The 27,891-nt window shown below is 55.1% G+C and overlaps 11 protein-coding genes across 11 annotated transcripts; 4 read left to right on the top strand and 7 right to left on the bottom strand.

Moving 5' to 3' along the window:
- Window positions 1-2,096: 2,096 nt before the first annotated feature.
- PG985_000862 (uncharacterized protein) lies at window positions 2,097-2,735 on the top strand (the record flags this gene model as incomplete). Its single annotated transcript, XM_066820631.1, has 1 exon — window positions 2,097-2,735. One exon carries the CDS (start codon window positions 2,097-2,099, stop codon window positions 2,733-2,735), a length of 639 nt encoding a protein of 212 aa, XP_066691510.1.
- A 1,856-nt stretch (window positions 2,736-4,591) lies between these two features.
- Window positions 4,592-5,949, top strand: PG985_000861 (uncharacterized protein; the record flags this gene model as incomplete). Its single annotated transcript, XM_066820630.1, has 2 exons — window positions 4,592-4,890; window positions 4,962-5,949. The coding sequence occupies 2 exons, from the start codon at window positions 4,592-4,594 to the stop codon at window positions 5,947-5,949; spliced, it is 1,287 nt and encodes a 428-aa protein (XP_066691509.1).
- A 2,173-nt stretch (window positions 5,950-8,122) lies between these two features.
- PG985_000860 (uncharacterized protein) lies at window positions 8,123-10,371 on the bottom strand (the record flags this gene model as incomplete). Its single annotated transcript, XM_066820629.1, has 5 exons — window positions 8,123-8,888; window positions 8,979-9,492; window positions 9,561-9,700; window positions 9,775-10,152; window positions 10,214-10,371. The coding sequence occupies 5 exons, from the start codon at window positions 10,369-10,371 to the stop codon at window positions 8,123-8,125; spliced, it is 1,956 nt and encodes a 651-aa protein (XP_066691508.1).
- Window positions 10,372-11,291: 920 nt separating this feature from the next.
- On the top strand, window positions 11,292-12,927 carry PG985_000859 (uncharacterized protein; the record flags this gene model as incomplete). Its single annotated transcript, XM_066820628.1, has 3 exons — window positions 11,292-11,358; window positions 11,421-11,796; window positions 11,856-12,927. The coding sequence occupies 3 exons, from the start codon at window positions 11,292-11,294 to the stop codon at window positions 12,925-12,927; spliced, it is 1,515 nt and encodes a 504-aa protein (XP_066691507.1).
- Window positions 12,928-13,783: 856 nt separating this feature from the next.
- PG985_000858 (uncharacterized protein) lies at window positions 13,784-15,296 on the bottom strand (the record flags this gene model as incomplete). The annotated part of the gene is made up of 2 exons (XM_066820627.1): window positions 13,784-13,921; window positions 13,980-15,296. The coding sequence occupies 2 exons, from the start codon at window positions 15,294-15,296 to the stop codon at window positions 13,784-13,786; spliced, it is 1,455 nt and encodes a 484-aa protein (XP_066691506.1).
- Window positions 15,297-15,638: 342 nt separating this feature from the next.
- On the bottom strand, window positions 15,639-16,273 carry PG985_000857 (uncharacterized protein; the record flags this gene model as incomplete). The annotated part of the gene is made up of 4 exons (XM_066820626.1): window positions 15,639-15,753; window positions 15,807-15,971; window positions 16,045-16,192; window positions 16,246-16,273. The coding sequence occupies 4 exons, from the start codon at window positions 16,271-16,273 to the stop codon at window positions 15,639-15,641; spliced, it is 456 nt and encodes a 151-aa protein (XP_066691505.1).
- Window positions 16,274-16,966: 693 nt separating this feature from the next.
- Window positions 16,967-17,797, bottom strand: PG985_000856 (uncharacterized protein; the record flags this gene model as incomplete). The annotated part of the gene is made up of 1 exon (XM_066820625.1): window positions 16,967-17,797. One exon carries the CDS (start codon window positions 17,795-17,797, stop codon window positions 16,967-16,969), a length of 831 nt encoding a protein of 276 aa, XP_066691504.1.
- Window positions 17,798-18,990: 1,193 nt separating this feature from the next.
- On the bottom strand, window positions 18,991-20,899 carry PG985_000855 (oxidoreductase; the record flags this gene model as incomplete). The annotated part of the gene is made up of 3 exons (XM_066820624.1): window positions 18,991-20,334; window positions 20,382-20,627; window positions 20,693-20,899. The coding sequence occupies 3 exons, from the start codon at window positions 20,897-20,899 to the stop codon at window positions 18,991-18,993; spliced, it is 1,797 nt and encodes a 598-aa protein (XP_066691503.1).
- Window positions 20,900-21,459: 560 nt separating this feature from the next.
- On the bottom strand, window positions 21,460-22,828 carry PG985_000854 (uncharacterized protein; the record flags this gene model as incomplete). The annotated part of the gene is made up of 3 exons (XM_066820623.1): window positions 21,460-22,351; window positions 22,428-22,671; window positions 22,726-22,828. The coding sequence occupies 3 exons, from the start codon at window positions 22,826-22,828 to the stop codon at window positions 21,460-21,462; spliced, it is 1,239 nt and encodes a 412-aa protein (XP_066691502.1).
- Window positions 22,829-23,614: 786 nt separating this feature from the next.
- On the bottom strand, window positions 23,615-25,316 carry PG985_000853 (FAD/NAD(P)-binding domain-containing protein; the record flags this gene model as incomplete). Its single annotated transcript, XM_066820622.1, has 3 exons — window positions 23,615-24,567; window positions 24,647-24,918; window positions 24,979-25,316. 3 exons carry the CDS (start codon window positions 25,314-25,316, stop codon window positions 23,615-23,617), a joined length of 1,563 nt encoding a protein of 520 aa, XP_066691501.1.
- A 570-nt stretch (window positions 25,317-25,886) lies between these two features.
- PG985_000852 (uncharacterized protein) lies at window positions 25,887-27,883 on the top strand (the record flags this gene model as incomplete). Its single annotated transcript, XM_066820621.1, has 4 exons — window positions 25,887-26,099; window positions 26,167-26,535; window positions 26,596-27,100; window positions 27,174-27,883. The coding sequence occupies 4 exons, from the start codon at window positions 25,887-25,889 to the stop codon at window positions 27,881-27,883; spliced, it is 1,797 nt and encodes a 598-aa protein (XP_066691500.1).
- Between the last annotated feature and the right edge of the window lie 8 nt (window positions 27,884-27,891).

Here is a 27,891-nt window from a genome sequence, read left to right as displayed (position 1 = left end):
CTACGAGCTAGCATGCACTCCGTGCTAGGAAATGAAATACTACTGCGATGACAACAAACGATACCTCACGCTCCACGGTTCGGATTACCACCCCCAATGTGACATGGCCTGCTGTCTCGCATGATTAGGCACAGTGTGACCTCGGACTTGTCAGCTTTTTTTTTGCGGCGGATCGCGATGAGACCACCCTCTCCCCGAGGTGAATGGAGCACACTTTGAGCCCTAACCGGCTCGGCGGTGAAGACTTCCAGGTTGAGCAAGAGAGTTCTGGGTTATCTAGATCAACGGCCGGTCTCAAGCGCCCAATCGAGAGAGAGTCCAGTCCTCAATATGAATGTGTCTTTCTGCATATTCGGATGTGTATAGTCGTTTCCCTTCAATCGCTGGCCACGTGAATCACTTGTTTGAAACAGACGAGATGGCATTTAAGTACCAACATGATGGTCGACTCGGTCCTGATCGAGACTGATAACCCATCATCAAGATACACCTGAGCAGTGTTAACACCTCGCGAGTTTCCTAGAGTCGCGTCGAAGTGCAAGAGAAGACTAGAGAGATGTCAATATTGATTTAGCCCGGCTGGTCATTGTTCAGCACGCGATGGTCTGGGTTAGCTGTTGCAGCGAAGCGATACGCATCCCAAAAAGCTGATCTAAACTTCAGATGACGTTGTACCACGGCCAACGTATTGCCGACTTCTCTTAATGCATCAAAGTCCCACGGCTGCAAGGACTGGAATGAGGTGTGGATGCCCAGTGCCTTCAGCCACTGGAGGGCTTTCAGACGGCAAATCGAAGTCACGTGTTCCATTCCCAATTGACGTCTTCGGACCAATGTCATGCGAATGCTTTTGCCTTGGCCGGTCTGATAGAACCTCCCTTCCCCTCAGTGTGTAGATATATGCCAAATAATTGACATTTTCGACCAGAGTTATGGTGGCGCTGTATGCAAATATATTGAGGCAGCAGCTGTGTGCACGCCTTTGCTGAAGCGATTTTGTTTGCATGATAAGTATCATCTCCTTCAATAGGTACGCAAAATATTTAAAGTACGTTCGCGTGTTAAGCAATCAATTAGAGATGTGTCTGTAAAATCTGTGGCCCAATCAGTTTCCCTCGGCCCAGAAGAAGGTTAGATTCTCCCATTATTCGATGAAAAGAATCAACGATTAAAACCTACCATCCAGCTCCTGTTGACTCGACTGGTTCCATGGTGTGTATGATCCAAGGCATCTTGACCATTATCAGCTGGACCGCCATTCCAACCAGAAGGTTCAAACCATCCCAGGAACAGTCCACAAACTTTAAGAGGCTTGAATGAATTGAACAAACACGATCAATGGCCATTGTATTGGATTGGGTCGTGGCTCGGGCCATCTCAACTGTAAAATGGTTCACTCAGCCCGTTGTCCCAATATAATCACTAACTTGTTGGACTACGATGCGACTTGCTGGCTTGTTGTAATTGAGGCTTCGGGAATCCTGTAGTATCATCCATGTCAAGTCCGTGGTAATTTACTAGCAACAAGTGTTGGTTACTGGCAGTATAAGGAATCAAGGGTCTAGATACGTTACTCCTCAACACTAATATGTCTGCTTGAATCTCTTAGACAACTGTGTGTTGCCTGTGAACAGCTACCTCTCCTTGGTGCGTTATACCGAAAACTGACGAACTCTGCTCCTACCAAAATTGACATCGATGATGGAACTCCAGCAATCTCAGGGTATGAATCACAACATAATCATCAAAGGTGCCATTGTCTTTCCATGCTGTCAAGTTGTTATTTTTTTCACCTGGCCGGGTCACCCGTAAATGAAGAAAACCTTGATTCCTTACGGAGATAGGCCCCAGAGGTATTTGATTGTTCCTCCCTCCAGTCCCGGGCCATAAATACTGCCATACTTCTGACATGCAGTTGCTTATTGTTCACTTTGCCAACCATCATCCATCTGTCTCAGATTCTCACTGCTACATCTCATCGGTGTCATTACATCCAACTGGTCTTTTGGACTGATTTGCTCCCTCATTCCTCACTTCTCTACTACTTGACTCGACCGTCCTGTAACTTCTTCCACCTTTATTGAAACCTAGTCACTATGGCATACCTTCAGCAACTCCTGGGTTGGAATCCCTTCGCCTCTTCAACCACCCATCCCAAGGCAAGCAGTCACTTTGATCAGCCAGTCAACAGCACCCAGCTACCTGCTCAAGGCCTAGCGTTTGGTGGTTTACAAACAGCCGCAAATAACCAGCAAGTCAACTGGTTCCAGCCTCCAACGGACTCATCAGATGGGACAGTCGATGAAGACGTAATCATGGAGGACTGGGACGACTGCAATGTTCCCGAGCCTGACTACAACGTTATGGTAATCGACTCTTTCGGTGACGATGGGGACTTGAATCCAACAGAAATGCTCCCTCCCTTCACCCCAATGAACCTGGATTTCGACACGACAGTAAATTGCGTGGAAAGTACTATTCACACGACGATCCCTGGCATCCCGAGCTGTCAACTCGGCTTCTGGGGCTCAGGGAATTCGGACTTTGTGATGGTTGATGCGGACGACACACTGCAAACAGTACCCGCCTTCCCTACCAACAACATGATGCCTACCACCATTCCTGCTCCTTACTCCCACGGTCACCCTGTGCTCCAGGCCCTCGATGTGGGCTGCGAAATGGAAGTGGATAGCGACATGCTCATGAGGCCCGCCCAATTCGAAATTCACTATTAAGAGCTCATACACCAACCCCGTGGCACCCACCTCTAACATTCCAATAAGCGGGTGAATTCTATTACACCGAGGGAGAGCGTCAGTCTAAGCCAACACCTGTTCACCCATACCTACAATCACACCCACATACTGAACCTCTTCGTTGGATACACCTTTTCAAAATCGAGAGGCGATCTTATTGGCACTATACACACCATACACACCATACACAGCGGCTACGAGCTCTTTCAACCATTGCACATATTTGCTTCAACTTGGTGGTGTAGCCTCGGGGGTTGGTTGCTCTACTTGTCGAAACCACGCTGTAAGATCAGAGGCCCGTTGGAGCTCGACTGCATTTTGATGATATTTGAGCGTTGAGATATTACACGTTAGCATGTTTTTGAAAGATACCCCGGATACGCATTTATAATGCTGCTTTGAGTTTGGAGTTGGGATACCTGTTTCCATCTGCTATCTGTTTAGGAAATGCGTTGGAGATATGCTGTCGGTACAGCTTGCAGTTGGGAGTTGGGGTGCATGTTGAGTACATGTCTATGGGAGCAACCCAAGCTAGCCAGTCTCACTTCAATTGAGAAATATTCCCACACACCTTGTTTGCGTAGAATCCCATTTGACCTGCGTTATGCTGCAAGCCTGGATAGTATTTCTTGGATTTTCCATGTACGTACAGATAATGAGCTGCTATTTCCCGATTGATTCACCCGCAGTCTAACGCTTACCCTGACATTGGCCCCCTCGGAGGTGAATATGCCTGCTGGCTGTATTTATCATAGCGCTAGATCGCCACCATACGTAAGCACGGTCATCAAGTCTCTTGAGTCTCATTTTCCGTTTTCTGGGCCAAACATATTAGCAAGAGACCGCGAAAGCCAGGGTTTGCCTCCAAAGCCACTAAACCCGCAGCGCCACACCTATATTGCTGAGCCGTTGGAGATCCGCTTCACACGCGCGCTCGCGACCATCATGTACTTGTATCATCCTGTCCCACCAGTAAGTGCTCATGAACCGCCCAAGCCGCCCATTCGCATTGTAGTAGGTGTCGACAAACTTGGCTGTGAATTCCGACATCAGCTCCGAGTGATCTTCTTGGAGAAACCTATCCTCTCCCTGTATTTCTTTGATCTCGTCTTGATCCAGAAGCTCCACCAAGCCCGACGCATCACCTGGATGGTGGAATCCCATGTGCTCGCAGCACGTGTGCATGAGGCCCAAGCAATCAAATGTCGCGAACGGCACAGCCTCCTTGTTGGTATCCACTAAGTGACAGGGGATGTCATCCAACCAATCCAACAAAGTCGCAAGGGATGGGAGGGGGATGCATCAAAGTCCAGCGCACCAACAAGAACACCAGAAAAGTCTATCAAGTTCTAGATTTCGTAGTGTCCCTTTCGAGTCCGACTTGAAATCCATATCTTTAAAGCCTCTTGGCAAATGTCATGTCTTCGCAATGTATTGATCCAGCAACGGCCATAGGCTGGGCATTGGCCACCTACGTGGTCTTCTGGGCCATCCTGTACATCACTCAAGATAGCCGGGAGCCGCAGCTGTTGATGTCATCAGTCCCGTTTGTGAGCCCGATACTGGGAATGATACGCGGGGGCATGGATTTCTACGCGCAAATGAGGTGTGTCTTGGTGTCACTATGTCTAATCGGAACCACAGGAGAATCAACCAAATTAACAACCATATACTACCGAACCAGGGAAAAACATCACGGCTTGCCCATATATACTTTGAGACTTCCTGGCACGCGCATCTACGCCATCAACTCTCTTGATCTGATCCCGGTTGTGCAGCGCGAATGGCGCACCCTGATCTTTGCGCCGATCCAGGTCCAAGCAGCACAAGCAGCAATGGGAGTGAGCAAAGCCACCATCGCTATTATGAACCGGGATCTGGTCACTGAGAAAGGATTCGTGAATGGCATGGCCAAAGCAACGCATCCCAGCATGAACAATGGCCCGTCGCTGGACCGTTTGAACGGCGAGGCCTTTCGAGTCTTCAACAGGACACTCGAGCAAATCGAGTCCGACTCGGCAGGTAACATTGCCATGTTCAAATGGGTGGAGAGACAAGTCATGCTTGCCACGACGGATGCGGTGTATGGGCCTGCTAGTCCAATGCGAGATTCTCGCAATCTGGACGCATGGCAGTAAGTCAATCTGCCCTAATACGGCCTGGTTAGATGCTCTTTGTACAAGACCTTTTACTAATTCGAGCCAGCCAATTTCATCCGGCGCTTATGTATATGATGTTAGACATCCTGCCCCAGAAGCTGTTCTTCCGAGCAGCAATCCGAGCACGAGAAAGGCTCGTGGAAAGCTTCGCCAAATACTACGCTGATGGAAGCTACAAGCGAGGGTCCGATTATATCCAAAAGTTCACGCAGCACTGCGTCAGGCAAGGAGTCCCCGACACTGACATGCCGCGGATGCTTCTGGGTACTGTGTTCAATAATGTCGCCAACACCGTGCCGTCTGCATTCTGGGCGATTTGTCACATCTTCAGTGACAGATGTCTGCTGAAAGAGATCCGGGACGAGTTGGAGCGGAATGCCGTGGTCCCCAATGCAGAAAAGGGGGCAACGGATGCCATTTCCACCATTGACCTCAGCCGCCTCACGAACTCGTCCTACTGCCCCGTCCTGCTTTCAACATACCACGAAGTCTTCCGGTATCACGGCATGGCCAACTCGGTGCGGGTAGTGTCGGAGGATCACTTGCTCAACGGCCGATTTCTTCTGAGAAAGGGCGGGTTGGTCATGATATCGGCTCGAGCCCAGCACCGAAACTCAGAAGTCTGGGGTTCCGACGTCGACGAGTTTCAACCCCACCGCTTCAACATATCTGACAAGAAAAGGGATGTAGATAAGGGGAAACAACAACAGCAACAGGGGCGGCGAGGGAATCGCATCAACCCCGTTGCTTTCCGGGGTTTCGGCGGGGGCGTAACGCTGTGCCCTGGACGCCACTTCGCGACGGCCGAGATCCTGCTGCTGGTGGCGCTGCTGGTGCTTCGCTTCGATATCCAACCGGTGGGCGGCTTGCCCTGGGCTATCCCTTCAACGGCCAACTCATCCCAGGCCGAGGCGGTGGAACAGCCGGACCAGGACATCGAGGTCCGGTTTACACCGCTGCCTGGTGTGCGGAAGAGGACTTGGCGCGTTGCATCTTCGGGGCGGAGGGATGTTTCGCTGCTTGCTCAGAAATGAGTAAGACCGTCAATTCCGTCATAATTTCAGGATATCAAACTCATTAACAAACATCAAGATAGATTTTAGAAACCCATCTTTTACCCACACGAAAGACGGTTTTCTTGACATTAGAACTACTCCTCCGTATCGTAGATTAAAAAGAATAAAGACGGGTGGTGACATCAACGCATCGATGCCCGAGCCAGCATGCAAATCCAAGAAACCCAGGTGACAGCTCAATTGTGATAATTGATGTACCTGGCCTCTCCGTGTAAGGATTTTCAGCATATGAAACTCAAGTGCTACACAGAGTAAGTAGCGAAATTCCGCCACGGAAGTATTCCTGCTCGTAAGTCAGAATTGCATTTTGGATTAATCAACAGTCTGAAGGAGACGTGTGTCTTGCTTCGGGGTGACCGAGGATCGCAGAGAGATAGCACAAGCTTCTAGAAGCCGGGCGGGAGCATACATCGTTTCTTTGTTCGTGGGAGCCCCTAAGTAGCAGGGGTGTTACAGGATGTCGTGTCTCGTATCCAAACCCCAGACGAAGCCACGTGGGATATGCCGTGTCAATTGAAGCCACAGGTGGAACCCAGCTGGAAATATCTCGCTAGCACCGCCAGCCCTCACAAATTTGTGTTTTCATTGGACCCCTAGCGCTTGATCACTTTCTGTTTCTTTGGCAAGACTATAACAAAATGATAGGACTATGCGCGATGACTGAGGTACCCCCGTTTCCCCTCAAGTCCGCAACTGTCGTCGGCTGCTCTATGAGAGAGATATGTAAAATACAGGAAACAGGGGGGGGAGGAAAAAGATCTCAGTACTTCGAGAAGCCCGGTGCTATGTATAAAAGCCCACAGAATCCGAGCGACTATGCTTTTCACAAATCCAAGCATCATTCGGTATCTTGCGTCATCACGTTCACTATATCCTCTATATATACTTGCCCCGGACAAAATCACCACTTCTATCGCTCGTTATACCCACTATCTTGGCAAAACACCCTCCCCAGTCCAGTCGAAGTCATGGGCGACAGTGAAGGCTCCAACTCAAGCTCCGAAGGCGATGGCGGGCGTAGTGGCTACGACGTTACTCGCATTGCTCCTATAATTACCTTCACCAAGGCTGAATTCTTCGTGGCTTGCGGCATTATGATGGTAGGTTGCCTCTTCATTCCTTTCCCAATACTTGCCCCCTTTTCAAATTCTCCGAACCGACATACAGTCTGTATGCGGAAGGGGACAGGACCAAGACATGAGAGAAGTGATACTAGCCGTGAAGTGAAAAGCAGATTCAGTGAGAGCACGACACTGATGATTCGGTACTTGACCTAGCTTTTCATGATCATTCTTGTGTTGGGCTTTAGAAATACCTGGGACAGTCTGATGGATATTGCATGGGCTCATCTCTAATGGAGGATCTGGAGGGATCCGACTTGAGTTTTTCATCAGTGAAGGTGGTCCTCTCGGGTCGAAAGGGGCTTGGGGCTTGCTCGATGGATAATGCAAACGAAGATATCCTAATAGGGCCTTGGCTATATATGATCTGAAATGGTCGATACTATCATCAAAAACAGTTACAACACAGACGTATCTCCCGTTTATTCTCATATCACATCATCCACTGCTGTCTGTGCGGCGGGGGAAGTTTGCAACTCCGTGTTCTTGATCGATCCCATCATCCCGGCGCCGTCCGCTTGCGCCGTGGTGGTACAGCATACCCAAGTTTTCAAAATGAACAGATACCAGATAGGAGGGTCCCAAGGCCACTGAAGCCCAACCAATCAATCTTCCCAGAAGGAAGTGCGTCTTGCTTGGACGTTCCGTGTCATTGATTTTAGGTTGGAAGGTTTCGCACCTATTCATTTCCGGGCTAGTGCTGACCAGAACGGCGAAGGGCGAGACCCACCAGCACCACCATCTCCATTCAGGCTTTCGAGACCAAGTTTCTTGGATGAACACACCGGCAACCGGGCTGTCCCGCTGCCCGCTTTGGTTTGGACCCACCCACTACACAAGTCGCGTCAAGGGCCTTGCGCAGAAACGTCTTTGGAGCGCCCCGCAGCTGTCAACCTGTTTCTGGAAGCACTCCCCACTTCAAAGAAATCCCAGTGCGCATTTTCAGTTGTGTTTGAGGAAAGTAATTACGATTAAGGGGTATCCTATGTTATACACTACAACGACGACTTCTACCAGGCCTGCGACCGACGGTTGACCGGCGATGTCGGCGACACAAGGTCCGACGACGCCTCAAAGCCCTCGGTGCCCATAGTCGAGACCATGGGCGACGGGGGCGACTCTCGATCACTCACGGATACCCTGTCTGCCTCGACATTACGCGAGGCCGGCGACGAGCCGGTGCCAAACGGAGACACACGGTCCGAATCCGTTGTGTTGGACCGGGGCACTGACGCTGGCACTGGTACCAAGTGGTTGTTGTCCGACAGCTCGAAGATGGGGTCGGGCTGCTCCACGGGGCCGCTCGTGTTGCTCCCGCCCGTCGTGTGCTGCTGCTGCGACGAGGAATCCCCGTGGAGCTGGTAGATCTGCGGCACGTCTCCGTCGAGCTCCGGCGCCGAAGGATGCTTGATCGGCAGCCCGCTGGGCACGTGCGAGTTGTGCACCGGGCCCTTGAGCATGGACTCTTCCGGCTCGGGCTCCGACGCGGCGTAGGAAGCCTTCTTGCGCTGCCGCCGCAGGCAGAAGACGATGGCGGCCGCGATGACCGCCAAGCCGACCACGACTCCAACCACAATGCCGGCTATGGCGCCGCCGCCGAGGGACGGCTTCGAGCCTCCTGACCCTGACCCTGACCCGTTCCTGGACCCAGATCCGAAATCGCTGTCGTCAGAGGGATCCTTGCTCGGTATCGTCACGATGTTCTCATCGGCACCTTCGGCCCACGTGCACGAAGAGACGTTGAAAACCCCGCGTTCGTAGTCGACCGAAAGATAACTGTGAATACTTAGCGAATGCGACGCCCGGGGATTTGCAACCACAGCCTCGGACTTGGACTGATTGAAGACAGAAAGGGAAGCTACTCACGCCTCCTGAAGAAACGTCCGGCCCAGCGTGTATTGCGTCTCATTAGCGGCACGCTTTAGTGGGAAGTAGTAGCTGCTGTTTTGCACCAGCGGAGACTCGGCTTTGAGGTCGAACGCGGCGTACGGTAGCACGATCCTCACCGTCTCTCCACCCTCGGTCACATCCGACAGCCGGAAGGTGACCTGCGCATCCGAGTCCAGCAGTTGCGTATGGTGCGACTCGTTTACGAGGTACATGCCGCTGGCGTCATCGAGCGTCAGGCCAAAGGCCTTCTCGAAGGCTTGGCACGCCTTCTCCGGCAGCCAGAGGTTCGGGTCCGTCGAGTCTATGAAGATGTCGATAGGCTCCGACAGAAGCGTGTCGGACGTCGACCCGCCGCTGTAGCTGACGGACTGGAGCACGACGACGAGGTCGCGCGTCAGGTCGCGAGCCATGGTGAAGGACGCCGAGTTCTCGCTGAAGCGCGACGTGTCATAGCCGGAGAAGATCAGCTGCCCGTAGACCTGCTTCAAGCCTGTCCCAACCCATTTGTTTAGCGATGAGGAACACTCTGGTCCAGTTTGCTTGCTCATGTATACTTACGGTAACGAGCGCCAGCGGTGTAACTCCAGCTCAAGCTGGGGATATGCCCCTGATCTTTGAGCGTGGTGAGGAAAGAGGGAGCTGAAGTATTGCCCAAGGATGTGAAGTTCACCGGCTGACCGTTCAGGCCAAACAGTCCGCTTGAGTAGCGCGGAGTCAGTCATGACCGCTTCGACGATTGACAGTGGATGCATCTGAGCCTTGCACAACTCACAGGTATAAAGGGTCCGCAGTTGCAAACCCAGCGACAGTCTGGTTTTTCAGACTCGGGCCCGTGAAACCCACTCCCAGGTTGTCCAAGCCGAACTGCGAAGGTTGGGAGTAACCCAGATTCGCCTCGAGACCGACCTGGCCGTCGTTGATATCATATTGGCCGGCATCTATCCAAGACGATGAATCCTCGGGGTTGAACAACGTGCCTCTGGACACCGCACAGTCGGGCGGCACCGTCGCGAAGACCGACGATGAACATCCGAGTTCTTCAAGCACGACCATGGTTTGCGGCGACGCCGTGGATACCAGAACTCTGACGTCTTGTTCAGGGGTGCCTACCCGCACGTGGAAAGTGCTCCATGGCCCATCGTTCCCCTCGCTATTGTTGCATCAGCAACGGGCTTTCCGCAGAAGAGGAGATAGATGGATGCGGTGCTCACAAGTACTGGCTGGGACCGACCACCAACGGTTTGGGTGAGTTGTCGTCTCTGGGCATGCGTCGGCGCCCCGTAATGGCTATATCGGCACCGTCAAGTGCCAGGGACCCAGTGGCCCAGGAGAACAGAACGAATATGCTATTTCGCGCATTGAGTAACATGTCGAAATATTTGTGACCGTTCAAAATCTGCAATTGAACATGGCCGGCAGGTAGGCCAACGTGAGGAAGGCAAAGTCAATTGCTTGCTGCTCGATTGCCCCGATGATTTCTATGGGTTTGCTCGCGTGCAGAACGACAATGACAGGCCGAGAGGCATGGGCCAGCCTCCGGAGTGGATGGGGCGATCGGCGGTCTTGGCTACTGGGGCACCTTTTCCTTCTCCATTTCGTCTCCATTCGGATCGCGTTGATTTGATTAGCCCGAGTGTGGTCCCAATTCAGGTTTTTCGGCCTTTGCCCAATATTTGCTAATCCTATTGCGACGTTGCTGGCCATCACGTCATGGACGACTGTTCGACCCCCCCTGCAACGCTCGTTTACTCGGTTCCTCGTTACCGTCCAGCCCAATCAGGCCGGCGGATTGGGTGTTATACCGGGGAATCCCTGCCCCTTAGTGCACTCCCGTTGGCCGAGGACTCGCCTAGTCTCCAGAACAGCGTAGCTCTCTTTCCCCTTTGAGACGGGCTGGGGTGCGGCATGACGGCATTCCCACGCAGGAACAAAATCTCCGCGCAGGCAAATTGCGGTGCATCCCCCTAAGGCCTTCGCTTAGCGGCCAGGTGTGACCCGGCAATATCGTTTGGTTGACTGTGTGCCATGTCAATATCGCGTGCCGTCAGCCCGCCAGCACAGGGCGGTAGGGTGGTTGAAGGATTGGATTGGCATATCGAAGACCGCTATTAATCCGGTCTCCTTCTTTCCAGCTCTGTTCAAATCTCTGCTTTACCTTTCCATCGCTTGCCCGTCTTCAACTCTCGTTATTTTTGTATCGTTGGGTCACGCTCGTTTCGTTGCCATTGGATAATATAGCCGACAAAGAGCATATCAGCAGTTCTCCTACATACCGCAACGACGCCGATCATGCCCGCCTCAAGACTTTCGTCCCTCGCCATGGGGTTAATGGTGATTGGAGCAGACGCCTCATACAGTAAGTGAAGCAACAGCTGATGAGTTTCACTCCAAACACGTGCATCCCTTAACACAACGCAGACGTCCACCCGCAGCAGCCTGCACCATATCATAACGTATCATCCGTATCGGCTGCGGAACAACACTCCACATCGCTTTCAACAGCTGCATCAAATGTATACCCGACGGAAAAGACGACCAGCGAGCTCTACAGCGTTGTGCCCGTGACGTCTCAAACCACGCTGGCAACCACCTCGTACTGCACGAACACCACAATCAGCACCGTCATCAAGTCCAGTACTAAGCACACCACAACGCACGCCAACGTGACGGTGCCGCATTATACAGTTGCTCCGACGGTCACTGTCCCAGTCACCATCACCGAGACACCGACATGCACGACTACTACTCCCCCTCCTATCATAACTCACAACTCATGTGACCAGACGTGCAGCATGTAAGTAGCAGATGCAAGCTCACAATACCAGCATGCACGATAACTAATGTCTCTCTCAGGTCCGCCGGCACGGTGAACTTGTTCTTCTGGCCCACCGATAATGATTATATCTACCCCTCGACTCATGTCGATACGGATCTGGGCTACACATTCACGTCGCCGTCGGTGTACATGCTGATCCCGACCATCTACGGCACCAACACGGTCGACGGCGGCATCGTGCAGCCCACGGCCACCAGCGCCGTCTGGGGCTTCGACCTGTCCGAGGTCTCGACCATCGAGGGCGGCACGGCGACGAAGCAGCTGTCCCTGAGCGACCTGGGCACCGACTGCCCGCAGACGGCCGCGGCCTCCGAGATCGCCACCATGGTCGACTCGCGCTGCGACCCCATCCTCGCCGCCCCCGACAAGATCCGCGCGTGGGCCAGCCCCTGCGCCGCCTGCGAGCGCTTCGGCCTGTTCGACCCGCCCTACGCCATCCCCACCATCACCGGAGGCCTCGTGCCCACCACGACCGCGCAGCCGCCGCCGCCGCCTACTACGGAGGCACCTGCACCTGCACCCACCACGGAAGCCCCTGCGCCTACCACGGAGGCTCCTGCGCCTCAGCCCACTACTGAGGCTCCGGCGCCCCAGCCCACTACTGAGGCTCCGGCGCCCCAGCCTACTACCGAGGCTCCCGAGCCCACTACCGAAGCGCCTGCGCCTGCGCCGGCCCCGAGCGTCTCCACGGCTATTACCACTGGCCCGAACGGTGTCGTCGCCGTCTACTACGAGAACGGCAGGGCGGTCGCCACCGCTACTCTGGCCCCTCCTCCCGCGTCGCCGAGCACCACCGCTACCGCAGCCCCCACCTCCGCCGAGGAGAGCGCGCAGCCCACCACCGACGCCGGCGTGTCCGCCACCTCGGCCACCTCTGCCGTCGACAGCCAGCCCACTACTAGCTCTGCCGCCGCCAGTGAGTCCGGTGGAGCGTCTGCGTCCGGCACCACGCCTGCGGCATCGACTAGCGCTACCGATGGTGTTACCTCCCCCACCCCGGTCGTGACGGCTGCGGCTGCGCAGATGAAGTCGGGCGTTACTGGTCTGGTTGCTGCTGGGCTCCTGATGCCGCTCGTCTTGATGGCTTAAGGAGCACCATGAGACGGCTGTATGATATACACGGAGGCACAGATATGATGTGCTGGGATTTAGTTCTTATGATGATGGATGATGATCATGACATATTTTATACTATATTTTATGTAAATTAATCAGTTTAAATGGAATACTACGAGCATTTACAATACTCGCTCCTTTCCTCAACTGTGACCCCATATAAGACCCTGGTAGGTAAAACGAAGGTTAAAAAGTTGTGGTCGTAAGTATCAGAACAGGGAGGTTCATACTTGGAGAAAAGGACTGCTAGTCGAGAACTGATCCAGTGCAATAGGGGTGCGCAACTAGGTAGTGGCTTCGTGAAAAGCGACATTTGTAAGCGCTGACTCAATGCAATGTTACTCCTATGAGAGATTGCAGTGTCACATTTCCTCTCATGGTTGCGTATCATTGCACGACTTAGCTTCTGCCGTATGATCCAATCAGATTGAGACATGAGACGGAATTCCCATAGCTATACTATGGTTAAGCCAAATATTGTTGACCTAGAGCGATGTATTTTCCCTTGAACAATTTGGCCCCAGCGACCCCGTAGATGTGAGAATTGCCAAAAAGGTACTATAAAGAAAACTGACACAGCTAGCCGGCGTCAGCCATACATGTGTTTGAAACCAAACCTTCATGTAAAAGCCATCTTGGCTATAGGCGTCCCTGGCGACGAAAAGCAGCGACACGACAGGAAGAATCCACGAAGATGCAATGAGTCCAGCTCTCCCATCGCACGGGGTAATGTAAACAACGAGGAAGTCGTAAGCACTTGATATGATAGCGGCATGCCCTTGCAGAGCAAGATACCACCAAAACAATATATTCGTTTTCGGGGCCAAACTCATGGAAGCTCAGGGGCATCGTCCTTGGGTTCCCAGCCGAACATCCTCAGCACACTTACGAAGCTGCCGACCACCTGAAGTGCTACACGAATAAAAACCAGGATTACCTTCCCCTTGAAACTCTCCAAGTCCGGTAACTGCGGCTATCGTTAGCGTTTTACTTTCGAATCGTATAAGACCTGCTGCTTCACTTACCCCTTGAGCAGCGCTTTTCTTGACCCAATCAAAGGCTCTGGGTATCATGGCATTCTCGTAGACAGCGACTTGGCGGCACACTTCCTCATCCGTCACGCCACCGTTCGCCCTCTTCTTCCTCGCGAGCTCGAGGAGGGGACCTAGTGCATCGGCGGTGTCGTGTATGGCCTGGTTTGCGCCCATGCCCCTGTACGGGAGCATGGCGTGGATTGAATCGCCCACTAGCCAGACACGCGGGTGGGCGATGCGCGGGTCCGACGGACTCTTGCTGGCGGTCAACAGCCTATTTCTCCAGTCGACAGGCGTGTCCGCTTTGGATTGTCTCCAAGGCACAGCCTGGATTTCTTGGGCATCGAGGGCGTCCACCAGCTTTAAGTAGTCGGGATGAAAACTGGATGCCTGCAACATCTTCCGCATCAGAGCCCTCCTCTCCTCGGCCGGGAGGCGAGATGCTTCGATGGCGGACGGACCGTCTTCCCAGGCCATGGCAACAAACAGGGAAGCTTGGTCCTCGTCATAGTCGCTCGGCTTGTTTGCCTTGCCCAGGCCACCATGCCTGCCAGTGCCGGACCCAGCAGACGGACGGACCTCATCAGGGAGATAGGCCGCGGCGAACATCTTTGCGTTGAAGGAGGCCGTGTATATAGTCCCTTTCTCGACCAGGGCTCGTGGTAGGCCCTGGAGAACGTTCCAGGGGAGATGGCACTTTCCCAGAAACCCTCCTTCCCCGACCTTCGGCTCGTCTTCGATGATGTTGTTCAACCCCACCTGCTTGTTCGCCCGGCTGCCGCTCCCCTCCGCCGAAATGAGGATATCGCAGTCCTGACTGGTCCCATCTTGGAAGTAGGCTCTGACGCGGCTCTCGCCCTCCGCCTCGCCCTCCACGATATCGAACCCCGTGAACTTCATGCCGTACCGCATCACGTTCCTGGCGCGGAGGGGCTCCTGGAGGAAGCTTCGCAGCCGGGCCCGCCCGACGGGGGCGCTCTTCTGGTAGGCCGGGAACTTGCTCAGGTCCAGCACGAGGTCCATGTTGGTGTTGAAGATGGCAGGGGCCGACGACACCACCCCTCCCGACCGGCCGAAACAGCGGAGGCAGCCGGCGTACTGGCTCTCGGTCAGGCAGGCGCGGAAGCCGACCAGGGCGTGCGCGCCCAGGCGGATCTGGTACCCATCGCGGCTCTCCGCCTCGGTGTCGCGCTCGTAGATGGTGACGTCGACGAGGCCGTCGTCGTCGGCCTTGTTCACGAGGCCGTTGGCGAGGCAGGCGCCGGAGAGACCGCCGCCGACGATGATGACTTTGAGGGGAGAAGACATCGACACCTCGTTTTCTCCCAGGGGGTAGCTGGAAGCGCGAAACAACTTCTACGAGCGCCAGCAAAAGCTCATGAGTCGTCACAGGCACACTGTCACATGAAAGATCTAGTTCTGCATAATGAGTTCATCCGAGTCAAAGATTCGCGATCAGATGCCCCACCGGCCCCACACGGCCAGCAAAACCCAATTGATGCAGGGGTCGGGGGCGCGCTATAGTGAATAGGGGGGTTAGACTTGCAATTCTCTAGTGCCCTCTCTCTCCATATGACCCGTCCTCGATGAGTGTAAGGCGACACACAGCATTGGCATACAGTAGCTGGGCTCTGAACATGAGAGATGAATTTATATATCCAGCGAAACGACGTCGACATGCTTCAAATTCAGAACCTTGGACTTCCCGTTCCCCTCGACAGTGGCCGTGGCAGCGCTGGTGTCAATCCTCCACGGAGGAATACAACTGTAGCATCACGTCAGCGGGGGGACAAGCTAACGACGGATTGCTCAACCTACGTTTCGTCATGTAGGCACCAGATCACCTGAGACGGCTTGCCAAGCCACTCCACTTGCCTAGAAGCGAATTCAGCAGCGGACCCGTCAAACGGCCTACCGTTCAAGTTGGCCCGACCGGCGTCAGCTTCTCCGCCGGCAGCCACTCCCCGATCGGCTCCGGGAAGGCTATCGGTAATCATTCAGCTTTACCGGACGTTCTCTCATGTGTGCCGACAATCAACACGCTGATCGGACTCACTGGTCAAAGTGTGCGTGAGAGATGGATATGTAATCGGCTTCAGTTACGTCATCGACCGCCAGATACCCAGGCATCACATCGGGCTTGTCCAGCCATGTGTCCAGGAAGATCGTAACTCCGCGGGTGCGCAAGCGGAAGGTCGTTGTCCCTTTTCAAAGCGTTAGCTGCCATAAAAATGTAGAAAACACATAGGCAACATACCGAACCATTCGATGGTTGATTCGTCCATTGTCTGAATTTTCTTGCTTTTTTCAGATGAGTTACCTGTTGAATTCGGAAGACACCAGGAATCGAGTATTAGTGATCCTCCTATTGTCTTCGCCAGTACGGAAGCACCCCGCTCGGCTTGAGGGGTACTACACGATGCCATCTTGCCTAAGGTTAGCGGAGTTACATCGCACAACTCTATTCGGCGGGGAGAAAAGCGCGCATGCAAGATCTAGATCTAGCCCGCGGCAATCTCCTTGCCCCAACTGGCTCCCGGAGACGGCTCCGCGGGCAATGACGGTGGGGCCGTGTCGGTGGGGATTAGATAGCCCCACTGTTGTAGTAAATACTCGAGCAATCAATGTTAAACAGACAAGGAGATACAATAGGAGAATACTAAAAGTTTGTAGACAGTAATAGGTAACGATATGTATATTCGACTATATACGAGTAGTTCAATCAACAATGAAATTAATACCATCCACGACGTCTCCACCAAAAAGGGGGTGCCCAGTAATATCAAGCCTTATCAATCACCACAGCCGCCAGCAAACACAATGAAACCAAAACGAATCTAATACAAGAAACCACCAAGCAATAACCAAAAGCGAGTGATGCACATGAAGTCCCAACAAGCCAGCCTGCCCGGGAATTCCATGCTGATCTACAGCAAAACCAACCAATCCTAAAAGGAATTATCAATGAAGCTGCTCCTTTATTTCTTGGCATCCGTGAAGACGACGTAGAAGCCAATAGGGCAGGCGCCGAGGTAGCCCTGGTCGTAGCGCAGGTGGGTGTCGTCGGAGCAGAGGGCGCCGCTGACCTTGACGCTGGTCAGGTTGGCGGGAAAGTCGCAGGGCGCGGCGTTGATGACGTAGCTGTTGCCGGGCAGCATCTTGGGCGGCGGGCTGGGCGGGCTGGGCCCGGACTTGGGCTGGTGCGCGTACGTGGTCTCGCCCGCGACGGCGCCGACGCCGATGTCGTAGCCGATGAACTTGAAGTTGCCGGGGCCGTCGAAGACGTAGTCGAGCGACGAGGCCAGGGGCGAGTTGGCGCGCGGGTACTTGCCGTGGTGCTGCTGCTCGGGCTCGTGCTCGGGCTCGTACTCGCCGCCCTTGCCGCCCTTGCCGCCCTTGCCGCCCTTGGGGCCGTGGGGGTGGCGGTGCTCGCCGACGCCGTTGCCGCCGAAGCCGCCGACCATCTTCATGGCCAGGGCCTTGAGGGACGAGGTCGGGTTCTCGGGGAAGTCGAAGACGAGGTTGCAGATCTTGTTCTGGGCCTCCTTGACGGGGAGGTCGAGGTTGAAGATGGTGCACTTGTCGCCGGGGGTGACCTCGGCCGTGTTGCTGGCCGCGAACTTCTTGTTGGGCTCCTTGGCCGAGATCTCGAGCAGCAGCGAGGGCGAGACGTACTCGGTCGCCAGCTTGGGCAGGTTGCCGTCGGGCTGGGCCGTGTTCTTGGGGCACTGGGCGAACGAGGTCAGGCTAGGGGCCGCGGCCGCCAGGGCGGTGGCGGCGAAGGTGGTGGCAACAATGGTGGTCTTCATTTTGACGGTTTGGTTGGTTTTGCTGAAGGAAAATGGGTTAGCGATAGACGATTGTAGCGATCGAAGAGAGGAAGCGATTGTGAGAATATGGTAGCGAATGTAGTAGCGAATGTGAGGAAGTGATTGCTGGTTGCTGTGGCTCTTTTGGAGTGTGGAGTGATGAGGAGAAGTTGTCCATGGTGGGAGTTATCAAACGATATATATATACTACCTGGGTGCTATCGTGAAGCCCTGCCACTGTACTAGCAGGGCCGTTACTGTTGACCAACGCCTTCCGCATGCCCCAAAGGCCCATACCCTGTAAGGTTTCCCCTAAGATGCTTGTTTGCTTGCTTACTTAGAAAATAGCCCGCCGCAGTGTTCCTGGCGCAAGATGGCGTCAGCTGTAGGTTCGGGGCTGCATTAGGCGCAACTGGGGGTCGCAGGGCTGGTCCAGCAGTTTCGAACTCAGTCCGGATTAGCCCAGCCACAGGATCCAGCGCAAAACAGCACTAGGCTGGCTCGAACCGTTGTTCTAGGCCTCCTAGAGGCGGTGCGTAGGATCCCGAGGGCCAGGAAGCTTCTAACAAAGTCAACCATCACCCAAATCGTCGGGTCAGTCATTTGACGTTCAGGCAGGGTTAGAGGATTTTTGTTGGTGCCATGTGCACTGTGGCGCCCCTTCATTACCGCAAGTTGCATGCCACCCAGCTGATTCTGAGGGATTCGAATTTGAAATGCAATTCACGATGCACTGGTATGCAAAGTCCAGGGCGTTATATGGCACCGCAAGACCACTTTGGTTGCCCACCGGCTCAACAAGAACCCCTGCCCTGCATATGGCAATCCGAGCCATCCGCGCGCCCAGCCCACCGACTCAAAAATGCTATATCCCGCCCATCTATGGGCAATTTGACTCTAGACTATGCGTCAATTAGGGTTCTGCAAGAGCCTCCTTCCATAAAACCGGCTAAGTCTCCCGACAATTTGGTATAGTTATTATATTTATTAATATCATATTCAAACAACGTTGGCAGTCACTAATCCCTGTGCCTGACCTGGAGCCCATATTGAATAACACTCGAAAACTTCATTGCCTCGATATAAGTCTCACATGCCATTGTCCTCATCACTGTGCTCTCCGAGCCCACAACCCAGACCCTGGTCCCAACCACCCCGGCCATCGCAAACCTTTCACTCAATCATTTCAAGTTTCATGCCCCTAACCCGTACTCCTCCCTAACCAGATCTGCCGCCCGTTCCGCAATGGCGTAAACCATAGACTGCGTGTTCCCCGTCGTGATGAGCGGGATGACGCTGGCATCCACGACACGCAAGCCCGCCACACCGTACACCTTCAGGGCGGTGTCCACGACCCCACCCCTCTTCGCGGGGAGCATAGCGCAAGTCCCCACGTAGTGAAACATGGAGATGGCGCTGCCCCGCGCGTAGTCGGCGGCGGCGGCGACGTCGCCGTTGTCAAGGCTCGCCGACGCCGGGTCCCGGTGCTTCAGGGGCGTCTTGAGCAAGCCGCGCAAGGGCGGCGTGTGCGCCACGACGTTATTGAGGAACAACAGGTGCTGCGCCATGACCTCGACATCGACAGGGTGGGTGAGGTATTGGGGGTCGATCCCGGGCGGGGCCGACGGGTCGGCGGAGCGGATGTGCACGTGGCCGCGCGACAGCGGCTGCGAGATGTACATGCCCAAGGTCAGGAACTTGCCCGGGGCGGGACCCGCGGAAGGGAGGTCCTGCTGGGCCACCACGGACAGGTAGGCGGCCGAGGGCTTCGTCGGGCTTAGCAGGTTCTGCCGGGCGATGTCGTGGTACGCTCTTTGGGCGCCATTGGCTGCCCAGGTCGATGGCATGTTTGCTTGAAGGAGCGAGGCCACTGCCTGCCGCCCTGGCACGGAGACTAGGGGCATGTACGCGTAGGTATGCATCCCGATTGACGTGAGCAGCCCGGTTCGGTCCGTGCTGTACTCGTGCATGGCCTGCTGAATCACGACCGGGTCTTGGCGGAGGAGGCCGTCCAGTGTCTCGAGAGAGTCCACGGCTTCGAAGCATATGCCGGTAATGGGGTGGTCTTGGAGGTTTTCCCCAACGGCGGGGAGATCCTTGACTACCTCGATTCCGTGCTCCTGCAAGATCTCGCGGTTTCCAATGCCCGAGAGCTCGAGGATCTTGGGGGACTGAAGCGCTCCGGCTGCGAGGATGACTTCTTTCTTGGCGGTGATAGTGCGCTTGATGCCATCGTGTACGAATCGAACCCCCATTGCTCTCGGTAAGTCTGAATTGCTGTTGTCGAACATGACCTTATCGACAAAGGCATTAGTCAGAACTCGAAGGTTTGGGCGGCTCTTGACGGGGACGTAGTAGGCCGAAGCTGAGCAGCATCGTTCCTTGGCGGTGGGGTGGATGCTCGAAAGGCAGCTGAAGGAGCCGACGGGATCATCGTTCCGACCATCGCCTGTCGTTGCCTCGAGAGGGTTGCCCGGCATGTAGTGGCCAGTGGATCGAAATGTCTCGGCCCGATCTTGCGAATGGGGTGCCCACCGCTGCCTGCAAATGAGAGCTGGATGGGACCATCACGGTCATTACCGACGTTGTTGGATGGCCACCTGTCAACTCCGAGTAGCTCCTCATCAGAGGAGGCAACGGAAGGAGATGTGAAGGTTCGGGTAAAGTACTTTTGCAGCGTCTTTCGGTTCCACCCAACATTACCAAGAACGGAGTCCCAGGTGTCGATTAGGTCCCAATTCGGGGGCGCGAAAATGTGAGCGTTGGTAGCACTTGACCCCCCAAGAGTCTTTCCTTGATATAGGTTGATGGTTCTTCCATTCAGGCCCGGCTAGGACGTATGAGCACAATCAGTCTGAGTGGGTTTCGAGTGCGAGGTAGAAAATCGTTGATTACCTGAGGCACAGAGTGCAAATCCCAGTCAAGCTCGGAACCCCATACTGATTGATAGAGAGCCGGAGTCTGGACTCGGGGATCTTTACTGTGGTCGCTTCCGGCTTCCAGCACCAGAACTTGGATTGTTGCATCGGCAGAAAGTCGGTTCGCAAGAACCAAACCGGAAGTGCCGCCTCCAACAATGATAAAGTCATAAGATGTTTCCATGATATGAGGACGATGGACAGAAGGGTCATGACATTGGAGAGTATGGAGACTTTGGAGAGACAGGATACGGCGAGCCTTTTTGGGGCGGGGAAGTTACTCTTCGGCGTAATTGTGCTTTGCCTCACAACCTCACGTTAAGTTGCTCCGAGATGGGGATGTGGCTGAGAGGTCTGCGCACACTATTGGCCAATGGACAGTTGTAAGTTTGTCGATCATTCTACCCCATATGATGATTCTAGGGACTGCTCCGGCAAGTGGTAGACGGTAATAAACAATAGACGTAGAAGACTAGGGGTCATCGAACGATACAGAACTGATGGACAACGGCCACCATCGCTTATTTTGCTGTTCTGCTACAGACAACACATAAGCGTATGACAGACTGACGCTGCATTGGACTGAAAGTTTCCTATGGACACGTTTAACAGTTCGTATGCATATCTAGCTTGTCCATCTCCTTCCGATCTCCCAGAATAACCTCCCGAATCTTAACAACTTCCCGACAACGAGCATGTCTGGGCGACACACGTAACATAGGTCACGGAGTAGCACCCGATAATCTACTGCGTCTTGCGCAGAGCCGAGGCTACGGAGCCATTTGACACACTTCCAGCCTCGCCCTCTCGTCGCAGCTTCGTCTCGCGCCCCGCCAAGGCGAAAGAGCCGGCGGCCGCGGGTCCAATCACCACGGCCCCCAGAACCAGGACCGCCAGACTCCGCAGCTCTGCGCCGCTCATCGGGGCGGACGCCTTGCGAACCCGGTCGCCGCCGCGGTTGTGGAGCATCCAGTGCGTGAACACGACGCACGCGGCGCTGCAGATGAGGTAATCCAGCTGCGTGAAGAGGTGGTAGCCCTCAAAGAGTGTGTGATAGGCGGCCGGCAAGGGAGAAAGGATCGGGCCGGACGTGGCGTTCAGGCCGGGGTTACCAAAGCTTGGTAGAACGACGGGATCACTCGTGAACGAATGCATGGTTCGGGGGGCCGGCAGATAGACCCGAGCCAGGGACACGTCCGGGTTGGACGAGGTCAGCGAAACGTAGACACAGGCCAGATGCACGGCGGCCGAGAGCAGGCCGGCGAGCTTGAACGTGGCGGAGATCCATGACTTATCGGCGTTGGGTCTCTGGGGGTCCTTCTTGGACTCGAGGCCATGCCACGGAGACAGGAGGCCCACGACGCTGAGGCAGGCAACGACCATCAGGAAGGGGGAGGCCAGGAACGCGCCGATGTAGCCTTGGTGGTCGTACGTGCTCATGCCCATCCACGACGGGAGAAACAGCAATAGGGGCGTGAGGAAGGACGGCAGGGCTGCGATGAATAGGGCGATCGCCTCGTTGTAGGGCACCGTGGGATCGCGCACTGTCGCCTTGCTGCGCGTGAGGAGCCAGAAGTAGAGCGGCTGGAGAAAGGCGGCGCCGAGGCCAAGCCAGAGAACCATGAACGGCACGGGGCTAGGGAGGTGCAGCGACGCTTCCATCAGTTTCCGATAGTCCGGGTCAGACGTGAAGTGACTGGAAGATGACTTACTGCCTCAGTGCCGTATTTCGGACACCACGTCGGCGACTCTCGACGAACAACCAAAAGTTGCTGGTAGCGATCAGAAAGTTGATGTTCAAAAACAGTAGTCGTGGTCCCAGCGTGGTGTTGTTGGACAGCACATCGTAAAAGGCCACCAAGTACTCGATTCGGCCATCGATTGGGCCGAAGCCCGTGTACGTGGAGCGTAGAAGCCGACCGTCTGGGAGTTGGCCTTTGGCAATGGCCGCATTCACTATAGTCGACTGTTAGAGAAATCATTTGTCTTGCTAGACCGTATCAAACGTACTGTTGTCCAATGTACCGTTGAAAAATGCTACTCCCCAGAGCATCACAGCACCGAGGCCGCCAAGGGCCAGCAAATGGCCGGGACGGGTTGCTGTAAGTGGCATGGCGATTTCGCTTGGAGACACGAATGTAGTAAGAGGGCTGCTGCTTTCTGAAGTAGATTGATAAGATGTAACAGTTCTCCCATGAGAAAGAAATATCACCCTATGCTATGGTAGCGAAAGTTGAGGTCATTCATAAGAAACACCAGGAAAATAGGAGCTGAGGTTATTCTCTACAACAACGGGCGCCGAGCCGAAACTCGGCCACTTTGGGCGATGCAGATCGGGTTCGGCTGTTCAAACCGATAGTCGGGAGACGGATCTGAGCGCGGGGAGCAAGCCGTAGCTTTGGCTTGCGTAACTGCATGACCGCTGCGTCGCACTTCGCCGCCTCCTTGCCTCCGGCGGTCGGGTAATCTACGTGACCAGGCGGGCACGGGGCGGGTGTACGTACCAAACGGACATTGTCGGCCGCCCCTGATCCAGATCTGCAAGATGGATCGGCAAATCCAGCCCGCATGGATCATCTTACCAGCACTAACCAATGCCGTCATGCTTACTAGCCTGCTTCAATCGAAGAAACTGCCGAGGGAACGATAGCACTACATTTCCGCCGCAGACATAACGCCGCGATACGTCATTGAGCTGGGAATACTAATGACCATGGTATCTCGGGTACTTGACCCAGCTGATACGAGGATTGAACTCAATCAACATGAAACTAAAATGAGACCAAGTGACGCAATACTGATGACATGTGCTGCATTGAGAGCTGAAGTGAACCGCGAGCTGAATTCATCTATCAAAACTATGTATGGCCAAAAGTGACAGCTCGGTCAGCCCAGCCGCCTAATTGGCCAACACACTCGTGCCGTTGAAGAAATCCCGTGCGCCAAGCGAGGAAGACTGCATGGTGGCGCCAAAGCCAGACAGCCAAGCCACCGCGCACACCAGCACCGTAGAATACACCAAAGTCTTCAAGTCCAAGTACCGACCCTTCTTCTGACCGGGGTCCACGAGCCGCTTGGCCTTCTCCGCCCGCCTCCCCGTCACGATCTCGGTCTTGGCCCACGGCAGCGTCCCCTTGCGCTGCTGGTACGGCACGAAGTCCAGCTGGGGCGCCTGGCAGCAGCTCTCGGCGACGCGCGCCCCCACAAAGTCGAGCCCGAAGCGCGGCGAGATCCAGCGCTGGAAGAGGTACATGAGCCAGCCGTCGTAGGCCTGCAGGCGCGTCAGCAGCCAGCTGACCCAGAAGATCTCGGTGGCGCGCGGCATGTGCGCGGCGCGGTAGCCCTCGAGGGCCTCGCCCAGCTCCGTGTCGGACGGCTTCTTGTTGGGGTGGGCGTCGAGGGCGCGCTTGAGGCTGTTGGTCAGGTTCACCGCGCCCTCCATGGCGGTCGAGCCGCCGAAGCCGGCGTTGGGCGTGACCTTGTGGATGGCGTCGCCCAGCAGGGCCAGGCGGCCAAAGTGCCAGTGCTGCAGCACCCCCTCCTCGAGGGACACGATGTGGGCGCGCGTCTTGTTTCGCCAGAGCTCGCCGAACAGGACCTTTTCCGACACGGGCAGGTCGGCCACCTGGCGGGCGTAGGCCTCCATGTCGGCCTCGGTGAAGCGCAGTCGGTTGGGCCAGCGGCACTGCTCCGCGGCGGGCAGCTTGAAGTGCGCCGCCAGGTAGATGGTGTCGGGCTGACACAGCATGAGGAACGAAACCTTGTCGAACGAGGTGCTGTGCATGTGGTTGGGGCCCAGACCCGGCATCTGCGGCACGCACGCGATGATGGCCACGTACGTGGTTTTCATAGCTGAATTGCAGGGGCTTCAGTCAGAACGCGAGTTCTTTCACTTCCAAAAGGGGACAAGGGGGCTTAGGCATAGACTTACTTCGCTTTTCTGCGGCAGAGATGTAGCCGTCAATGGTCTCGTTGGCTTTCTTCCACATCAGTTCCCGACAGAGACTGTGCACGCCGTCCGCGCCGACGACCAAGTCTCCCTCATGCTCTGTTCCGTCCTCAAGGGTGACCTTGGTGGCGCCATTGGCCTCGCTGATCTGCCGGACACGGCTGTGCTCGTGGATCCGCTCCTTGTGTTTGAGCGTTGTGTAGAGCGACTTCAGCAACTTCCTTCGCTCAAGCGTGAGCGTAGTGTAGCCGGTGCTAAATTCAATCACATTAGTAGCGAGAACGGCAGCAGAAAAGTCTTCAAAGTGCCCTTACCGTGATCGTACCGCTTGGAAGAAGAAATCGTAGTCAAAGGGATGGCCAGTCGGTCCCCGGTTGTAGAAGCGCTCCATGGGGACGCAGTGCTTCTCGGCCTCCTCCAAGACTCCCAACTGATCCAGAATCCGGCACCCGTTGGGGTGGATGCTGATGCTGGTTCCCCATTCGGGTGCAATCACGCCCTTGTCTAGTATGGTGTAGTCGATGTTGGCCTTCTCGAGGCAGTGCGCCAAGCTGAGACCGGCGACACCGCCGCCTACAATAATGACTTTGAACGGCCCGTCCTTCATGGCGGCACCGCTGGTTGGGACTTGGACAGAATCGATAGAAGGCATGTTTGATGTGGTAACAATGTAAGATTGACTTTGCTCACAAAGACGTTGTGGGTGATATTATGGACATCTACAGTAACAAGTCGCCATCTAGCTATGCGTGTGGGGGTCAGGGGGCTGGCTGTTTTAGCAAGAGCCCAGATCAACAGCCTGTCCCATTGAGCGAAGATACGCCACTGATCATTGGAATTCCCGGGAAATCGCAACATGCGTAGCCACCCCCGAAGGATTAAGCGACGATGTCGGCGTATTGGAGTGGCGGGCCGGCGATCGGCAGGGGTCCTGTCGAAAAGGGGCTAGTACCCCAATTCCCCGTCGGCCGCCCAAAGTCCGAACGTGAATCCAAGCTCAGCTGCCAATCAACGGCCGTGGCAACTCATGCCGGTCTTGGCAATAGAAAGCACCGGGGCGGAAGTGCGTATTGCAATGGATGCAGATTTGGTCTTGGCAGGAAACAGGATAGGAAGAGACTAGGTTCATTTGCTTACAAGAACAAACACGCCTCAAAGTCACCCTATAATGCGTGATAGACCACTCTGTACCAGAACCACCACCCTAAATTGAACAGCAAAAATGACTCAAACCGAGGATGGCCTGGAACAAGCTGACGTCATCTTTGCTGGCGGAGGCACGGCAGCCTGCGTCGCTGCTGGTCGCCTCGCTGAGGCGGCGCCCCACCTGAGAATCGTCGTGATCGAAGGGGGCAAGTCCAACTTGGATGACCCAACCGTGGTGCACCCTGCGCTATTCATGGCCCACCTGATGCCTGATAGTAGCACTGCGTTGGTAAGTTCAGTCTGGCCATGATGGCTTTGTGTCATACGTGAAGGCAACGAAGCTGAAAAAGGAATAGTTCTACCGCTCTGAGCCCTCGAGAGATGTGGACGACAGGGAAGTCGTCGTCCCCGCTGGCGGGATGCTGGGCGGCGGCTCGTCGATCAATCTGAGCATGTACACCCGTGCCCAGGCCTCCGACTACGATGCCTGGAACACCCCCGGGTGGACGGCCGCTGACATGATCCCTCTCTGCAACAAGACGGAGACGTACTTGCCCTGGCGCTCCGGCTCTGGTCCGTTGAAGCACGGGATGTCGGGCCCCGTGCAAATTTCCGATGGGGGCTTCCGATCCAACAGCGAAAGGGATATCCTGGACACCATAAGCAAGCTCGGGATGAAGGAGGTCGACGACATCAACGACTTTGAAACCATTGGAGGCTTCTCTGTAAGTAAATTGACATCTGGCAGTGGCAATCTAGGATTAGGGAGACTGACAGAGACACAGAGGATCCCCCGCTATGTTTCACCAGAGGGAAAGCGCCAAGACGCAGTTCATTGCTATATCCACCCACTTCTGGAGAAGACGGGCGGACGAAAGCACAATTTACGATTATTGCTGGGATCCAGGGTAACCCGAGTCCTGTTCGACGAGTCCCAGTCACCACCCAGGGCAATCGGGGTCCAATACCGCCGTGACAGCCCGCAGGATGGCTCACTGGGGACTATACTCGCGACCCGACTGGTAGTCGTATCGGCCGGTGCTCTCGGATCTCCGCAAATTCTCGAGCGATCGGGTGTCGGTGACAAACAGATCCTGAAGCGTCTTGGGATCCCCCTAGTCTCGGATCTTCCTGGCGTTGGGGAGAACTATCAGGATCACCAGTTGGTGACCAGCTCATACAAGACTTCCCTGCCACCAGAGGAGACTCTCGACAGTTTTGCTTCCGGACGGAAAGATATCGCGGCCGCCATCGTCAGCAAAGACCCCCAATTGGGCTGGAACACTATAGGTGCGTCAATTTTGTCTTTTGAAACCTGGTTCCGCAATAATTTTCTCAACTAACAAAACCCACTTGCAAGCAGATGTTGCCGGCAAGCTCCGCCCGGATGACGTGGAGGCAGAGCAATTAGGTCCAGCTTTCTACGAGACATGGCGAAGGGATTGGATGCCTCACCCAGGCAAGCCGATGATTATCATGAACTTCATCAACACCTACGTGGGAAACCCAGCGGACGTGCCGGCCGACCAGCAGCACATGACCATCGGTTCCATCAGCCTGCACCCCTATTCCAGGGGGTCGATCCACGTGACAGATACAGATCGAGGCTACCAGTTCGACACGGGGTTCTTGCGCCGTGAAATCGACGTGAAGAAACAGGTCTGGGGTTACAAACGGGCGAGAATGATCGCGCGCAACCTTCCCTTCTTCGAGGGCGAAGTGGCCGCTGCGCACCCGCAGTATCCCCCCGGAAGCGCTGCCGCGATTATCTCGACACGCACCGGGGAATTCCAGGCCGAGATTGTCTATTCCAGTGAGGACGACGCCGCCCTCGAGTCCTGGATCCGCAAGTCGGTTGGGTCGACTTGGCACTCGCTCGGCACGTGCGCCATGATGCCGCAGCAGAAGGGAGGGGTGGTGGACCCGCGGCTGAACGTGTATGGCACGCAGGCGCTGAAGGTTGCCGATCTGTCTATTGCGCCAGGCAACATTGGGGCGAATGTGGGAAACACCGCGTTCGCCATCGGGGAGAAGGCTGCTTGTATCATTTTGGAAGACCTGGAGGGTAGATAGTTCTTGAA

This window comes from Apiospora marii (assembly GCF_038362585.1).
Source record: "Apiospora marii strain CBS 49790 chromosome Unknown utg000001l_segment0_segment0, whole genome shotgun sequence".
Classification (NCBI taxonomy): domain Eukaryota; kingdom Fungi; phylum Ascomycota; class Sordariomycetes; order Amphisphaeriales; family Apiosporaceae; genus Apiospora; species Apiospora marii.
Note: the sequence above shows the minus strand (reverse complement) of the source record. Positions and strands in the feature narration are given on the sequence as shown.